Source organism: Corvus brachyrhynchos, unplaced genomic scaffold (assembly GCF_000691975.1).
Source record: "Corvus brachyrhynchos isolate BGI_N302 unplaced genomic scaffold, ASM69197v1 scaffold22, whole genome shotgun sequence".
NCBI lineage: Eukaryota > Metazoa > Chordata > Aves > Passeriformes > Corvidae > Corvus > Corvus brachyrhynchos.
Genome location: NW_008238355.1, coordinates 7848648 through 7867682, shown reverse-complemented (window position 1 = coordinate 7867682; position 19035 = coordinate 7848648). Strand labels below are relative to the sequence as shown.

Sequence of the window (19035 nt, the reverse complement as noted above, 5' to 3'; positions counted from 1 at the left end):
CTTTTAAAAATTACGGAATAAAGATGCACATCAGGCCTTCTGGGCTGCAGAACTGGTAAATATGGAAAGCTTTATTCTGAAATGTAATTTTAGTATTTACTTAAAAAACGACAAAAACTTTTGAAAAGACCAGAAAAGGAAAATCCATCCCAGTCAAGGTAAAATAAGGAGGTTGCTCCAAAATCAGCCCAAACCTGATCCTACACAGTGGTGCAGGGTCCCATGCAGTGCAGGGACAGGCAGGTTGCTGCATGATCACTTCTGCTTGCGGCTGGCTGACACCAACTGAGGGGCTGGGCTGCTACCAACATCTCTCTGTCCTAAGTGAGTGGCTTGAGCAATTCAGAGGATGTTAATTACCCAGAAACTACATGACTTGAAGAGTAACTACAGAGGTACCTTGTCAACGACAAGACCCTATTAACAAGTTTACTGAGAGATTTTAGACTTCATTAGTAGTTATTCCCAAAAGGTGTTGGTCCAGCAAGACTCCAGCAGGATACAGTAACCTGCCTCGTCTGACTTCCGTAGCTAAAGTGAAGCACCAGTTACTGATCCTGCCTCTATCAGATTTCTGCTGAGCTTGACACACTGCATATTTTCTAACATTTTGATCCAAGCAGACCAGTGAAATTTAGTCCACTTTGTTTCTGGCCAGGTATGGGCAAAGAAACAAATTAGAATAAATAAATCAGAAAACGTCCACAGATCTTTAAAAATAAATAATAATAAAACATGAACACAATTTCTCTTTCCTGTACTATCACAGGCACTGAATTATCATCGTGTGTTAGTATACACTTTTAAAATATTTATACAGCTCAGGTGAAAATATATTTCACTCAACAGCCTGCATATTGCAGTAGCCATTTGTAGCTGCTGGTCCCCAGTGCAGAGCAACACAAAGGCTCAAGGCATTTTTAAAGCAGCAACCAAAAGGCAACTCTTCACTTAGATGGTTTTCATTTAACTGTGAATAAAAATTTCTATTCCAGCTTTGCTCTAACTGTGGTAAACTCATTCAGTCCCTGTTTGGGAATGCAAAGTCCGTTCTGGAACGGGTAACTCATTATTTCACTAGGTAACATAGAGAGGCATGATGGCCCCTGTGCATGCAGAATCCTCTCTTAAAAAGAGAAGAATTGTGGTAGGTAAGCAAAATCATAATACTTACGGAATAAGAGGATGAATAAAGAGAGCAGAAGCCAGACAGAACAGGGGTGGGGCATGGGTTAGGATGGTCTGGGTCCAGGACACCTCTGCAGGTTCAGGGTAATCACTGCTTGAAATTTTCACACATCTCCTCCAAAATACAGAATAAATAGAAAAAAAAATCCCCTGCATTTGTCCAGAACTGGGGCAATATTGAATATAACTGTTTATACAAGTACATATATAGGTTTATGATATCTTACTGTATTTTTATTCCTTTTTTTAGCCATAAAGTCATTAATTTTAAAAAATTACATCATATCAACTCTTTTGCATTAATATCAACATAAACTCAATATATTTAAAAATAGCTTGAGAATCAGCTGTTGTGCATATCCCAGAGGTGGTTTAATACAGCCATCCATATATGTATGTAGATGCTCATGAATAACCTGCTGCTTTGGAAATGACTCACTATGCTATTTCACCACAATTTGCATTGTTATAATAGGATATTGACTGATTTTAGGTTTAAGGGACTAACACAGTGTTCAGTAATGACTCTGTGCTACAAGTTTATTGCAAGTGCTGAAGGTTCATTCACCCCAAGCAATTCAGTCAATAACCAATTTTTATACTTCTATCTCCTTCAAAATTCCAAACCAATAATCCCTGGGTTTTTTTTCTTTTTTAATTATTTCAGTATCAGACTAACATTTCCCATGGAAATCAATATGGGTGAGATCCATTAGCCAAAAATCTGCAGCACTGCAATGCAAACATATTAAAAATATTGATCTTGCAGGCTACTGATGTTTTGATTGACTTTAATGTTTGTAAGCAGCAATAACAGAATTTCAATGACTGAAACAAACTTTTGATTAAAATTATAGATTTTAACTTTTTTTCTATTTTACAGTTTCAAAGGGTATTGCATGCTTTACTTGTTTGCTGTAAATGATCATAGTAGTAAACCCTTACTCAGTTTCTTGTTTATAAATTTTTTAAGGTCTGTCCCAGGTAACACATCTTCAGTTATACTTTCTATCACTTTTGATGTTTCGGTTCCACTGTATCACACCTATAACACCAATATGAGCAGTGCCAGATGTATTTTTGCAGCATTTTCCGTTCTAAATCCTCACATCTTGTGGGTTTCTGCTACCAGCACCAACACAAATTTGACCTCACTTTTTTTTATCACTATCCATTAAACTTTGGCTGATTTTTCCACAGCAGATGGCCAGGATTTTGCTAAAGCCATCTTCCTAATGTGGTTCCTCCTTCCAAGCATTGAGGAATTAGGGGGATGACTTCAGACAACCTGATTTCCACCTAGATCCTGAAAGCTATGATGAAGTACCTCCAAAGAATGAGGTTTTCTCAGAAAGGACTAGTACTGATGACCTTCTTAGGCTATTCAAATGTTTGTTTGCTGTGGGTGACACGTGGTTGCTGGCTCTCATGAGCTCTGGGCTAGCGAGAGGCCTCCTTTTGCCTCAGGGCTGGGGAAACTACATAGGAATATTTGGAAAATGGAAGTGAAATAGACTATTGCAAAGAGATACCAGAGATAGGTCTTTAAGACTTTTGTCCCGAGAAGACCGTACCAGCATATGGAACCTGCTGCACCACCTGTAAATCTCCACTGCTCCACACTCATACAGACAGCGCCTGTGTACATGCCTGTGTACAAACAAGCACCTGACAGCAGAGCTACAGCTTCATCATTCTGGTGCCTGGGAGAGGGATACACCACCTGAGGCCCCTTCCAGGTTTGTGTAGCGATTGGAAAAAACATGGTCCCTGTTCTAAGTCGACAGAATCACTTTATTAAGCACACTCGAGTATTTATTGGATTCTTGTTTATAGATTGTAGAATCAAAGCTATGCAGCCAGTAAGTAGGAGACTAACCAATCACACAAAGAAATGGCAGAGCAGATGTTTCTTGCTCCTTTTTCTCAGACACTCTCGCACATCCCACACAGCCTCCGTGGCCCAGTGCTCTGGGCCGCTTAATTGAAGCTTTCTCACACAGGTATTTATGGCTGCAGATGATCTTTGGTATGCACTTTCTTATGGTGAAAAGGTGCTTGTTAAGGTCGACCAGGAGCAGTCGCTTCTACAGTTTGCATTTCCATGATTCAGTATTACAGCAATTTAAGATACATCCCCTTTGACAGATGATGTGAATTTTTTTTCCTTAAAATCATAATCCTTTGATATCAGTTATATGACGAACTCACCAACTCTACAACCCAACCTGGTTCCTGTGTCCAGTGGGAAAAATTACTTGAAGGAAAAATAACTAAGGGATGAGGCATGCTGACACACTTGCACTACACAATAAAGCAAAAGAGATGTGGTTCCTGTACAGCATTCAACACAATATCCAACACCAAGGTACAGCTCCAGGACCTAAATCCTCTTACAAAGTCACTGCATGAATGGAGCTGGGTTAACACTACCTCCATGCATCCCACAGGCTGAAGCTTTCCAGTGAGGTGTGATGCCCAAAAGCCCTGTGCCGCCAACCACTCTACAACCTTTTGGAAAAGCCTTTGAGAACTGACCCCGTGTCTCTGGCTCTGCAGTCCCGTTAAGCTTTGATGTCTGTTATTATTGATTGCCCACTCTAAAATATTTAAACAGGAAAAGCAAACTAGCATTACTAAGAAGCTGCATGTGGGAAGAGGAAAGACAACCTTAGCTCTGCTGTACCTCTTCTCTCACTGAGGGACATAAAGTGCTCCATGATTGCTGTCAAACCCCTTAGAGCAGGCAGTGCTTTATCTGTACCTTGAGATCTTACAAAGGACTAAGAAACAAAACTGTCTCTAAATATGGAATGTTTCAGGCAAAGGACAGACAATTTCCCAAACCAGGCAGAGATTTCTTCTGTAGAGAGGAACTGTATGGTAGAGAAGTTCTGTATTGGCACAGCCTGGTCTAGAGACTGTTACACTTTGAGTCTTCAACCACCTTTATGAAAAAAACCAAACCAACAACAACAAAAAAAAAAACAAGCCCCAAGACCAATAAACTAAAAAAGGAAAAAGGGGACAGTTATAAGCCAAACTACAAAAAGAAATTCAAAAGGATTGGTAACACTGCAAATGGTATTCTACTGTATCTTCACTGTAAACAAACACCAATTTATAATCCTCAAAATTGAAATACCTTGTTCTCCAAACACATGCAGAACAGGAAGTCTCAGTACAGGCTTTTTTTATGTACCCTGTCAATATGTCTACACATGGTCTGAAAACTGCTCCAGGCTGGGGAGCATATTTCAGGGCTCCAGCACACAAGCTTCCTGCAGACTCAGCTGCAGGAATTTTAAGTGCTGCTGCTCTCTACTGCTTGTCCTGCCTCTCTGCTGAGCAACCATCCCCGAGGTAGAATTTGCAGAAATGAACATATCCATCACATTAATACAAATGCTGGTTTTTTGCAGCTTAAGGTTGTCATCTTGCAGGAACATGCACATCCCTCTGAAGCCTTTGGTAGAGGGGAGGTAGTCAGCAAAAGGATGGGCTGAGGCACAGGCAGTAAAACAGCCTCAAAGTCTTCACAAAGTCTGTCTCCACATACATTTTAGGGCCAAGAGCATGAACTGTGAAGCCAGGCCTTGCCTATTACAACATATTACTTTCATATTTTCTGTATTATTTTGCCAATACCAAACAGCAGCAGTTCTGGCTCTGCTGTGGGTTGGGTGCTGGAGACAGACGTGAAAAGCTCTGCCTCTCACGAGCCATACTCCAAGACCCTATTTATTAATTCTAAGTAATGCACGGGACAGAGTACAAAATGTTCATATAATTCATTTATTTGCATATTCATCTTGTCTATCACAACAAGGAGACAAATTTAGAATGTTTTTTTGTAAGATTTGCCTTCAGTGTCTAGCTGTTAGACTAATTGCTAGTGAATTACTATTTGCATGAAACAGTCTATTATCCAGTATTACCCATTGAAGCAGATGGCCCTCATTTCATAATGTAGACATACATGGTGGTGTCTCTCTCCTTGTTTCCCATCCAAGTTCAGGACAACTATGGCAGACCTGGGTGAGGAGAAGGCCTGCACACTGACCCCTGAACATGCAGTCTGAGCTCAGTATCTGTCTCCAGATGGCTGATGCATTTTTGCCACCAGCTTCTGAAAATTCACAAATAATGAGGATGACTTAAAAATTGTGTGATTTAAAAAATAATTTGAGGGTTCTTGTTTCTTGCTGATGACAGCTGAAAAACTTTCAAGTTTCTTTTCCACGTCACTTGATGGGCAAAAAAACCTGTTTTGCAAACTGCAAGACAGAAATTGATCAGTAAATAAAATACAGACCACCAACAAATCACTACAAAACTATAAATAAGGATACAGTAGTTAGAACTTAGTATTTGCAATACTACACACTAATGACTTCTTCACTTCTGGTACGACGACTTGCTGATGACCTGAGATGTCCCTACCATCTATGCAACAACATTTACTGCCATCTATACTTAATACCATCAACCATGATAATGAAATTGAAGTAGATCAAGAGACAATGAAATACAACATACAGAAAAAGTAATGTATCTGGAATTGGCAAGCAGAGATTTGAACAAAGGCTCTGCCAAGCCATGGCAAGGGCTACTTCCAAAAAATTAGTGACATCTTTGGTGGACTGACTTCTCTTCCCACCAGAAGCTATAATGCCAACTCTTCCCTTTGGCTGTGACAAATGGGTTTTAACCCTCTTCTGACTGAACTTAGGATGAAAAGACATCTAAATAGAAAGTCTGTGACTTGTTCTACATTTTTCTGTACCTCCACATCAGTGTAGAGACTGTGCACAGGGTCTCCTGCAGCAAGGCAAACTGCATGCAATCAGCCTTCAAATCAGGGTGTTAAACCTCTTAAATTGGTTTGTTTTGTTACCTCAGGCTTATTAAAGTCCCTTTAAGTGCCTGCTTCTATGTAAAAGACTGACATCTGCCCCTGAGCAAGAATGACACTCAAAGTAACATAACTGCTATTGTTCTTGCTTGAGTCACTGCATGCAAAGCTTATACTCTGCTACCAAAGCAAATTACTCAGGACACCCCAAAAAGCTAGCAAGGTACACTGTGATCTCTGTGACTGTGTGATTTCAGTGAAGCTTCAGAAAAGGAGAAGAGAGGGCTGCCTGCACCAGTCTCTTAGCGCAGAAACTGATGGTCAAACTTAAGAAGATGCTAGACATCTCCTAAAAAAGCACTCAGGATCTTCATATCCCAGTTATACCAACATTGACATAAACTCTGTGTACTCAAAAAGTTGCTGGGCTGATTCATTAAATTCCACATAGCTGAGTGAAGGATGCATATTCAGAATTAACAAAGCAACCACACACAAACCCTGTAGGGCCAAAATGCCTTCTCTCATTTAATCTTGAAAAAGAAAGAAAATGACCCTCTCTCCAAGTGAATTAACACATCACTGTGTACTGAGTATCTCCTTAGTCTATATACAGTACAAATAATAAATTATAGATTCAGATATTCTTAAATTATCTGCAGGCTTTCAGGATTTGTTTGCAGCTATTTATGTCTTTCATGGCAAGCCTTGAAGACTGAAACATGGAAAGAGCTTAAAACATAAAAGCATAACTTTAAAAAGTTTGACACAAACACAATAAAAAACCCCAAACCAAGACAGCCTTTTGGCACTAAAAGCATATGCTCTGCCCCCTGCAGCTAAAAGTCACATACTGAGAGTCCATGTTCTGTTAAGAACTACTATTTTCAAGCATGGCTGCTGATTTTGGACAGTAAGAATAAAGAAATCTTCAATCTGGCAATTTTCTCACTGCACATTTACTAAAGCATCCCCACTGTCCAAAATTCCAGGAGTTCAGTGATCTAACATCATGGAAGGAAAAAAAAATTAAAAGATTCCCAAGGTACTGTTTTTATCTGGTTTATGCATTTTTCCCCCTAGCAATATCATTATTCCAATCCACTCCATGGAATATGCTGCAAATGCAAGAGCACTTTGCTCCTTTCTTTCCTTGGAACAGAGTGGAAATGAAGCTGGCCACAGCCCACACAATGCCTGTTAAAGGTAGTAGTGTTCTCAGCAAAGAATTATTTACAAGCTGTAAGGTCAGCAACAAACCGAGCAGCACAACTTATTTCACTAATTTCACTTAGTGCAAACCACTTGCATTAAGATGTTCTGGAGTTAACATGAAGAAGCAGACTTCAATTTTTACTCTTCTGTGTTTTACTATGGTGTACAAACAGTTTGTTTACTTATTACAAACTACATGCATCCCTTTTTTATTTTAATTTTCTTGTTAGCATATTCACAAAGACATCCAGATTTCAAGCTGTTTGTTGTATAGATGTATTCAACAAATTCATAAAGGTACTGTTCATAAACACTTTACTAAGGCTTATTTTTTATTCCCTGTAAGTGACAGACCACCTCAGCAATGAGATATATTTGTTTCGCTCCCTGACTGGGGACACTCTGGACATCAAAACAATGACAAGGGATAGGATCTTCCTGGTTAACATCTCCTAACAGACTTTCTTTTGCTATTGTATGTCAGACTGGAGAGGACACTGTTACCAATAACTGTCAGTTCTCTGCATCTGGACAAACATAATAGATAATGTCACCCAACACACCTGCCAGAAAGCAAAGCTAAAAATTTTCAATAATAAAAAAATATTTCTATTATACACTGCTTAAACAACTTTCCATGATTGTATTGTATAGTGTTTATTTTATCTTTAAAAAAGACAGCAAGAATATGTTCAAAATTATGAAAACAGCTTAAAAACTATGAACCTGACAATCTGTGTCATTTGGATTTTCAGTCACTTAGCTTTCTTTTTCTCTGCCCATTCATACAGCCAGGAACAAGCAGGTGTGACAGAGATGCTGCATGGCTCACAGCAGGACCCAATGCCCCTACATCCCTTTTGGCAAACATCTGTCTGCCGTGTTCTTAACCACTTCCTCTTAACCACCTCCTCCATGGAGCACCTGAAGGCAGTAACCCCAGATACACCATTAGAAAGCTTTCCTTAGTCTCTAATTAAAGCTTTTCCTGGTGTGATTTACTTTTATTCCTTTTTCTACTATTTATCAGGTCTGCAGAGAACAGACTATTCCTTTCCTCTTTGAAACACTCACAAACCCAATGATTTCCACCATGCTTTTTCTCTCAGTCCTCTTTTTTTAAATTAAACTTTTTTCTTCTTTTCACCCTTTCTTAAGGCCACATTTTCTAGGCTTATTACTTTTGCTGCTTTCCTTTTCAGGTTTTCTAGTTCTCTTTTTCCATGGGCCATGCTGCCCATCAAACAGCTCTGGGCTGAAGCATCACCAATAGTTTTGTAAGCTATAAGCTTATTTAGATATGTCTGTAAAAGGTTTGTCTTTTCTGCAGCCATGCATCATCTTTGACTTATCCTGTATCTGCCACTGCAAGGAAATTTATTCTCCAGGGGGCAAAAGCAAATACTGCTTGACTCCTGTGATTCTCTCTGCGCAGCCCATGATAAAATTCAACCCTGCACAAGCCTCACTCCTGTTCTTCAGGGTCCCACTTCTGCTAGGTTGGGATCAAAATTCTCTATTGCTGTTATCCCAGTACTGTGAGGCACATGGACCATTTCAGCAGTCAGGAGCAGCAGTGCTTTCACACCTTGTGGTGGCTGATGGAAAGAAAGGCTGATCCTCAAAGAGGGATTGGGAAACAGCTGCTGCCAGTCTGAAGACATGAGCAGTAATGGTGCGGCACTGTTTTCCCTTGCTTCTGAATATATTCCGAAACAGAGTTTTCTCATTTCCTTTGTGAGCAACCACAGAGTTACCCAACTCATTAAGACACAGCCAAACTCCAGTGCTTGTGCCATATACTCCAGAAATTAACTACTGTGCAAGGGGTACCAAAGTTTCCTTCTGGAGGGCAAAGACACTGCTCTGTTGCATCACTGCTGTTCATTGCCTGTTACTATATACAGCAATTAGTTGAACTTGAACAGTCCCCAGACAATAATTCTGGAGCAAAGCAGGTACTCGCATGGCAGAAAACTGGCACAAGGCTTCCTTGTAACTGGAATGTATTGAGGAAATAAGGAGGCCTGAGAACATCTAGTTGTAAATGTGGAGACTGACAGGTTTTGCAGGCATGCCTCTTTTCCTCTCACACTTGTCAGCTGGACCAGAAAACATTATGTGATCCCACTACTTTTTTGTGGAGGAGAGGTAAAAAAAAAAAGACCACTGCTGCAGAATAACCCTGTCCAGTTTGGCTAGAGATTGAATTTTCTATCAGTTCAGGAAATGCAAAAAATGCCACAGTGATCTACACAATAAATACTTGAAATTATTCTTTTTCCTTCTATGAATCAAAAGCAGGAGTTCGGGATGGTTAGAGTAGGTCACAGAAAGTGTTACTTGGTGGCTGTAGAGGCAAAACACAGTCCATGTGAAACCTTAGAAAAATCTATTTGCAACCAAGAGATGAGGTTATCTTTGTGCTTGCAGAAAAACATGTCTCCCACAGGGAAATGCAGGGCACAGCCAGAAGTTACCCAGCAGTGCACACAGCTGCCAGGCTGTGAAGAGCCATCAGAACACAAGACAACCTGTACAGTCAGATACTGAAATGCCAAAGAGTTTGCAAGAAACCCAAAGGGGTCACAGTCAGCCTCAGTTTCTTTACTCATACCCCTTTCCTGTAGAAAATCATGGGGCCCAAGATGAAGATCATATCACCAAGTCATTCAGCAAATTTCAAGAGATTCCTCATTCCTCTCCAGAACTCAGGAGTCCACTCACATCCCTGTAGAGAGTCAGCCAAAAAAACCTGCCACCTCTCTGATGCTCAGAAGCTAGTAGTTGGCCCAATTTCTGCTCAACAGACTGTACTTTTGCCATGGATAAATATGTGTAAGGTAAACCTTACAGTTGTTGCCTGCATGAAAAGGAAACCAACTCTGACCTTGTAAATAACTTGTGCATGTCCTTGTATATATACACTCACTGAGATTTTTATGTGTGCAAGTGTCGTGTTATTATTTATTGTAGTTGTGTCGGTAGTGAGGTTTTTTCGTATTATTACTTCATTAACTCCAGTCATTATTATTCCTAGTTAATAAAATAAATATTTGAATTAAGTGAAGGCCAATCTATCTCCCTGGTGTAACTGTATCCCTGCTAATCTATCTGCTACCACAGGGCTTCGCTACAATTTTCATGGGAAGCAGGTGGGCTGAAGGCATTGAAGGCCCTGAGACCTGGTGGTCCAGCTTCATAATGCCCCCTGTCTTAGTTTAAGACAATTTGAAGGACAGCACTCTGGAATGAGGTGCCTCCCTTTAGAGGTTCAACCAGTCGCTTTCCACAAATAAGTTATGAATATGAGCAGATGTACACAAAAAAGATAGCAGTTTACTAACAAGGAGAACAGCAACGATCAAGAAATAATAGCAAATTATCACCAGATACAAAACTGCTAAACCTCGTAGGCTCTCTCCCAGAACAAAGAGAGACCCAAAAATGATGGGAAGTCCTTGAGTGCATGGTTTGAAGGACAAACGGAAAACTGGTGTCAGTCTTCCCTCACCACCCTGCTTATCTCTGCAGTAGCCCAGCTCTGCTGAGAAAGGCAGCTGGCGTGCTCCGATGGTGGCTGGAAACTCGGTCAGGGCCAGAACCTGCGGAGGGACACCGCCTTTCTCTCGGCAGGAGACAACAGGAGCAGGCAAGGCTATGTGTCTGGGCTGGGGTGACTCCGTAGCCTCCTCTCCTCGGCTGGCTGCCGATGGCGAGCTGGAGCGGGGCCGCCCCTACTCCGTGCGGCAGCAGCGAGCAGGCACCTATGCAACTCGCCTCCAGGCAGCTCAAAACTGCTACCTGAAGTCTCTCTGAGGCGACGGAAAAAACCAAACCCCAGAAAGAGAAGCCAAAAAGGAAAAGCCTCTGCCTAAGCAAAGACCAAAAAGCCAGTGAGGCAAAAACCACGCTGCGAAAGAGCACGCTAGGCCTGCCCGAGCAGACTTTACAAGTGGCAGAAACCACACCCTTCCCCACCCCAGCCCCCTCCATCCCCGGCGGCAGGGTCACAAAGAGGCAGTAACAATTTTGCGGACGGATAATTATGGAATACAATAACCTTTTGGGTTACCACAACACCCCCATTGACACAGAGCTGAGTACACCAGTAGCCTAAGGCTGCCCTGCAACACCCGTGCTAATGCTGCTCATAATGGTAAGTCATTAGGGGTGCTACTCTGAGCTAACTTTTGGAGATGAATGATGCACTGCTGACAACAACAGTAGGACAGAAAGAGTAAAACAGACATACTTTCTACAGAGTGGAAAACCCAGAGGCAACATGCTACCTCCAAGTAGCAAGAATATAAGAGAAGCAAGTGTGTAAGATGAGTAGATCTAGACTTCCTTATATAAACACCAGGGATCAGCACAGGTCAGAAAAAATTAAAATACACTGAAAACTCATTGGCTTGGAAATCTCCTAAAGGTTTGAAGGTCATGGAAATGCAAATTTTCTGTCCAACTAGAGGAAGTGTATGAACCAAAACACACAGGAAGCTAGGATATACGGATCCTGCAAAGGCCCAGTTTTTGTGCCGCAGATTTTTACTTCTTGCCTATATATGTATATGTAAAATCTGAAACTAAAATATATCCTATTTATCTTACCTAGTGACAGGTGTCTCATATGGACATGGTGTTTCTGCCAGAAGAGATTACAAAACTTTCTGGGAGATGCTCATCACAGAGGAAGGGAGCATACATGCTTAAATACAAATAAGCAATTAGAACAAAGATAATCCTAAACAATTAAAAAATAGCAGATCCACCACTATAGCAGTCCAACCCACAGTAGGTCATCCCTTCAGTATGTAAGAGGAATTTGAGATGAGGCAGTAGCACAACCAGGCAATACTGCCTGCAATTGATAAACTGATGCTCCCTGCTCACAGCCCATTTTTAATTTTTAAGAAAGAAATCAGTGAGCACAGATAAAACATGGAGGGCTGTAATCCCCTGGAGTGATCTTGTCACAACATGTGTTACTGCAGTTCTACACTTTTACCTTTGTACTTTGTTGTATGTAGTAGAGCAACATAATTAACCACTAGTAGGTAGTGTTTATGTTAGTTCTCAAAAGGTTAAGAAGCTGATTATAGCTAAAATCAGCTTTGCCTGGGGCTTCAGTGGCTCTGTGTAATCAAATTAGACAAGCAGGGCATAGTGTCACCTAACACCAACCATGGCACTTTCTTCTCTGTTTTGACTTTTTTCATTAGATGAGCAAGCCAGGTTTTAGTTTAGTCCAAACATTTTGAACAGATTAGTTCCCAATAAACTATCCCAGTGATAAGTCAGGCATTCATCCACATCCTTTTCTTGAGTGACTCTGTGAGACCACACTCAAGAGGTTCCTCAGTAATAGTGCCAACTTCGCTTTCCCCCAAAATAACCTATTTAATTAATTGTTCGGGTTTTTTTTCTTTTTTTTTTGGTGGGGGGGGGGGGGGGGGGGGAATGGAGATGGGCGTGGAAAAGGTTTCAAAAGGTGAATGGCAATTACTTCAAATCACAGAATATCTTTAGATTCTGTATTTATCTCAGTCATTTTATTATTTTGACTCTAGAATTGCAGAACAGCAAACAGATAACTTCATAAACACAGCAGAGAATGCATTAGCATTTCTAAGTAACCACAGGTAACTCGCTCTGGAGAGTTGTGGCTCACTCGCTCTACGTAGCTTCACTGCTCTTTGAAGTCAAGCAAGGTGAACACTATAATGGAGGTGTTTCAAGAGGTTTAATAATGTAGACAGAGGATCAAGCCAGCCTGACATCAGGGGAACATTTTCCACACTGCCATATCACAACTAAATTTAAATGTAGGCTGCAGTGCCTATTGCTTCCATAATCTTGCCATCTTTGAACATGAAGGGAACAAAACATTAAAAAGACAAAGAATATATAAAGAAAAATAATGGGAAATTTAGACAAAAACCTGTGAGTTAAGGAATTCACTATGCTTTCCTGAATTTTCTGCACTAATCCAAAATAATTTGTTGTATCCTTACATGTTTGATCTGTTACTTCAAGTCCACAAGCTCTGCTTGTGTATGCACTGCAGCTAACTGATAGAACCTTTATGCTGTGAAAGTAAGCATATGAAACAATAGCTTCTGCAGATGATTTGTGCATTGTTATTTACAGACAACAAAATCCAAACTTGTTATTTTAATTAAGTCATAAATGAAAAGTTACAGAAATCATGCCTTTTTGCACACCCTTGTTGGTTCCTGCTAATCCAGCAGTACTTCATGAATTTGTATGTGGTTAGCCTGCCTTGCCACAGCTGTATATCACACCTCCATGCTGCAAGCTGTGCGAGAAACTTAATATACCAAGTTTAACATAAAGACAGAAGACATGATGTCCTCCTATATTTTCAATGAACTTCAAATGACTGTGCTGTTACTGGACTGCACAGTTTATCTGAGAGAAATGCATTTATTAAGAAGAGAAAAAAACCTATCACACAGCAAAATATATAAATGTATTGATGGAGTGTCTGTAATTATTACAAATAACCTTACTTTCTGATTGCATCATCAGCCAGCCAGGAAGCTCCCATCAACCCCTCTACAAGTTTAAAGCAGAGCCATGTTCTTCATAGAGAACATACACTAGCCATATATATATATATTACAGATTCAACATTATGTCCCTGTACACTTTTTACATACGTCAGCTTTTTAGAATACTCTTTTTGTCAACTGACTGTGGTACACAATAATTCAATTATTTACATCCAGTGGCAACCACCATCCAGGCAAAACAGCCTATTGTCTGCCTTCCCACTTCTGTACTGAGATCTGCCACATGTCTAATGCAGAAGCACATAATTTGTGTGTGTGGGTGAGGATAAGACAACCCCCCTGATGGGACACTGTGGCCACAAACAGCAGGTTGGCACCACGCGGAGCCATCTCTGCTGTCCCAGCTCACCTGGGATAAGCCACCAGCATTCCCACTGCTGCCAAAATCCTTCCTTGTAAAGGGAAGAAATGAAGGAAAAAATAAAATCAACTTTAAACACTTGCAAAGGCATTTTCAAAATATAAGACTATGCAAGGAAACAGAGAAATTCCCCTTAATGTATGATTGGCTCTTTCAATGGTAATTTCTCTTTATTGCAGTGAATGTCTGTAAGTGGATTAATGGCATTTAGCTCTAGAGTATGTCATTGATCTGTGCCAAATATACAAACTCTTATACGAAACAAAGACCACAGTCGTTCCTAACTTCCTATTAATATGTCATCTGCAAGACAAATCGTATTCAGAAATTAATGTACCATTTTAAAAACCCAGGTATAAAAATCTCCCAATCAGAAAATAACAATGTACCAATTTAAAGTGTTGAACAATATTAATACCACAATAAATTACCACTCTGGTACATTTTAGCCTTCTTCTATCAATTTGGAGAAAGTAGCACAGCCCTGTGCTACTACAACTGTTTCAGGGACTCCCAAAATATACAATATAAAAATGTTGCCTCCAAGATCTCTACTGCTAATACAAAAGAATCAAAAATACTGGAGCAATAAATGGTGATCATTGCCTCATAGTGGCACACTGTTTTGAGGTACATGAGCAGATGTCTCTGCAGATCAGTGGATGTGGACTGCCCCTATGGAACAGGGATGGGAACTAATTTAATTGTGTGTGAATATATGTGAATATGTGAAGATATCCCGGAGTGCCATGGCACTGCTGGTTGTGTCAAGCTACAGGTAATATCTGGACCTCAATAACAGCCCACACAGATTGCACACCTCATTCAGGGGCTGTTACCCTGGGGTAACACTCTCTCAGGGAACTTCCTCAAAGCAGACAGCTTTATTAGAGTCAGCCAAATGAGAGTGTGCATATGTAAATCACTGTTGAGTTTGTACTAAATCTTTAATGTCTTAATACCTTCATTTGCCTTTTTCCCCTGACTTTGACATTGCTTCAGTGTGAACAGCTATATTTAATTTACACGTTTTTCTGGCTATTTTTTTTCCCCTCCCCAAAATCAGAAGGCAGGAAGTAGATGGGTGTAACTTAAAGAGGCAGCTGAGATGAGCTGCTGGCAGGGTGAAGTGGTAGGTTTTAGTAATAGCTGGAAGCTGTAAGTGGTTCTAAGCTTTGAAGTCAGTGCAGCTTTGATGTGCTACTCCCATAGTAAATCGCAAGATAGTCTTGAAAGAAAAAGATTTCCCAAATACCATCCAAGTGTCATTGCTTGTGAAATCCTTGTATGATTTTTTTCCCCTCTGTTGAACTTTAAGTCTATCACTGGGCTGCTCTCACTGCCTCTCAGTCACTCCTGGTCTATTTTAAAGCATCTTGGTTAAAAGGATAATTACACCCATGCTCAATTTGGTGGAGACAAGTAGCTTGCTGCATGTTATTTTGCTTTGCTGAAATGTTTCTGAGCATTTTCCTCCCCAGATCTACAGTGTTCAGACACTATGATGGACCACAGGGTGGAATGCTGGAGCAGCAAAAGGCAGAGGCTGTAAGCCAGAGAAGCATCTCTGCTAGTGTACCCAGGGAGGTCTGCTTGTGTGCTGCTCGCGGAAACAGCCATAGATCTCCAAATACAAAGTATCCATGAGGTGATGAGCAGAAAACACCCCTCCCTCTGCTCTGCCCATTGCTTTGGGAGAAGTGACTGCATGACACCTGGGAAAGAGGCTTCGCTATTGGAATTCAGCCATGTACATTGGCACTGATGGGAGAGATGCAATGCCAAGTCCAAGGGGAAAAAAGATCAAACCCACCAGGAATAGGCAAGTTTTCTTGATGGGTATTTGTCTCTCCCATACCAAAACATCACAGAGGAATATCTACTGATTTTTCCCCATAAAGTAAATTGTCATTGAATTGCACACTTAACCCGTATGAGCTTTCACGTTTAGTGAAAATATAAACAAAACTATCTGGGGACAGTTAGGTTTCAGAAAGCAACTCATAAAAGCCTGATTGCTTGAAAATGGTTGTACAATTCCCAATTTATTTTAATAGCTACATTTTAAACCTAAGCCTATGTCTCAACTGTCATACATGATCTACATGCCAAAGAGTATCAAAACAACATTTTCAATGAGTCTGAAGCTAGCAGGACAAGAGGATTAAAATAGTTTAAACCAGTCTTTATCACACATCACATTAGCCCACCAATCTGTTAAGACCTTTGAAGTCTGGTGATGACTTCTATCCTGATTTTTCATAATAGTTAGTTATACCAATTACATTCTAACAGTGCACTCTAGCCAGACTTTGCAGACATGTAAAGCAGAAGTGAGACATTAAATGGTCAAATACTGCCATGCACACCATAGGCACTCATGACTCTGAGCAGTGTCCTGCATGGTCCTGTACAGGTACAACCTGCAAAATGCTGATTACATTCTGTACCTTTAGGAAGCTGCTGGTGTAGCTTTTACTGGGTTAAGCCACAAGCTAAATATGCCAAAGCACAAACTCAGGTTTGTCTAAGTGGGGTCTGACAACAGCAAAACAAATTCAGTTCCAAAAACTGTTTTAATGTGCACTGGAATAACGATAACCAAAGTAGAGCTGTAAAGTGCAACCTCTCATAAATATTGTATATCCAGCACTGAAATCAAAGAAGTAACTTGCTGTTGCTGCCAGTGAACTTGAGTGAGGGAGTGTGGGATTAGATGTGGAGTCTATTTGCATTAATTTTGCATCAATATCCATATTAATTCTAACATAATATTGTATCGAATTTGGGGACAGCACTCAGCTCAGTCTCCCTGGCGAATGAAATATCACTTGTAGAGCTTCAGTAAATCATTTAGTAGCATTAAAAAAAGTCAGGCATGAAATCAGAGGAAGAGTTTAGAAAAAGAAATGTAGCACAGAAAAATCATACCAGAATTAACAAAATATGTAGTGAAAGAGCCTGCGTATGCGAAGAATAAAAAATCAATTTCTATTTCCTCATTTCTACAAAGAATAAATTCTACCTGGCTGATAATAGCTTTGGATGATGACAAATCAATTCACTTGGGACTGACTGTACCTCTGTTACCAAGATAACATTATTTATCTGTGGGTGCAAACTACAAGCTGTGAATACAGCTAAAACCACACAAATAAAAATGTAGTTCTAGTAAAGACACTAATTGGCAGAAACCAGGGACTTGCCCGTATCGTGTAGCAGAGTTCTCCTAAAGTGAGACAGTCTGACAGGAGGTGATAAAAATGCTCACACTTCTATTTCACCTGGAATTTCTAAAACTTTAATGAAACATAAACTTCATGATCAAAACACAAAATAAAAGAAAAAGTCCTCACTTCTCTGCTGAGCCCTGAGCTGCTTTGGAAGAAAGACACAAGGATGTATAGAGATAAAGAGAGCTGACATTCCCAGGATTATGTGTGTATTTTCTACTGACATCATGCAACATGATGGATTCCCCAGTGGTATCTGTTTTCCAGTTAACCCACATTTCTCATAGGCTGGGTATACTGGTATTAACGACCCCTTTGCATCTAATCTCCTTATTTAAGGCATGGTCTTGCTTATTTGCCTCAATGAGAAAAACCTGTGGCATTTGGCTGATGGGGAAGCCCACCACACTTTGGTGCCATCTCCACTGGATGTTTGTGGTTTCTCTTCATTGTCACCCAGAGATGACAGGATTTGAAAAACAGCGTTTTGGCTCTCCTTTAATCTGTCACTGACTCCTCCTCTGCTTAGTGTACCAGAAATCCTACTGTTAGCTTGAGTGAACACCGTGCCTCTTCACTTGTGAGGCTTCTCCATCCCATGATATACTGTTTCAAAAAATGCATGGCATTTACAAGGCATTGGTAAAAATAATAATCTAGGACAGACTGACTGATTGAAGTCATGGAAACTAGCAGTGCCTTGATGCTGCAGCCTGGAAGCAATGAATGCTGTTCCTTAAAAAAACAGGTGGAAATCAACTCCTTTTTTAAGACGGATGAGAAAGGGAGAGCCTTCACCTATAAGACAGTGCAATGGTTAGGCCACTGACACCAGAAGCAACAACCAACTTCAATTCCCATGACAGCAGATGGGGTCCCAAACCACCATCTCAAAGGCAGGTGACCAATTGCCAGTCAACAGTGCAGGGTTCCTCTTGTGTTCTTTTAGGTCCTAATTCTCCAAAGCTGCACTCATTCCTCTGCACAGGCACGCACATTTTTATGAGAAGCTGATACTTCCCTGGAGGAGAGGAGGTGTGTGCTTAAAGAGTAAGGAAAGAATGGTATCAGACAGAGTATGACACAAATGTTTAGTATGTTTCATCCAAGAAGAAGAAAAGAACACTCTTAAAAATTTGTCATTAGTTCACACTTGGCATTTGGTTTAAAATAGTGGTCTGTTGGGACAAGAACTAAAGATAGACCCACCAAAATCACAGGGAAAATTCAGTGGCAGCCTAATCAGGTGCCTAGCAGCCAAAAGGAATCTGCAAGATTTTTAAGTTGTGCCGAATTTGAAAGGTATACCTAATGTGAGTATAAATTCTGTAGTCAGTAGCAGGAAATTGTCAAAATCATAAACATCCAGAATAGTCCTGAAACAACCCAAATCTCATCTCACAGCTCTGACACATACTGTTACCAGTGTCCAACATAGTACTGCTGGACACTGTACTTCAGCCATTATTTTACATGTGTTTGTTTAATCTGATGGGATTTTGTGGGAGGTTTCCTTTGTGGAAAAGGGAATATATTTCACTGAATGGACCAAGTTGCATAAACAGATACAGTCTACAGTCTAGA

General features: G+C 40.5%; 1 protein-coding gene across 5 annotated transcripts in view; it reads right to left on the bottom strand.

Annotated features, from left to right (window-relative positions):
* FAM172A (family with sequence similarity 172 member A) overlaps positions 1 to 19035 on the bottom strand; it is a 259925-nt gene that overhangs the window by 39244 nt on the left and 201646 nt on the right. The window contains exon 13 of one of the 5 annotated variants that reach the window (XM_017735443.1): positions 4965 to 5465. The exons of the other annotated variants lie outside the window; for them this stretch is intronic. Coding sequence (XP_017590932.1) covers positions 5362 to 5465 — 104 coding nt within the window. The 3' untranslated portion in view covers positions 4965 to 5361. Of the gene's footprint in view, positions 1 to 4964; positions 5466 to 19035 lie in introns of those variants that run through there. 5 annotated transcript variants of the gene reach the window in all.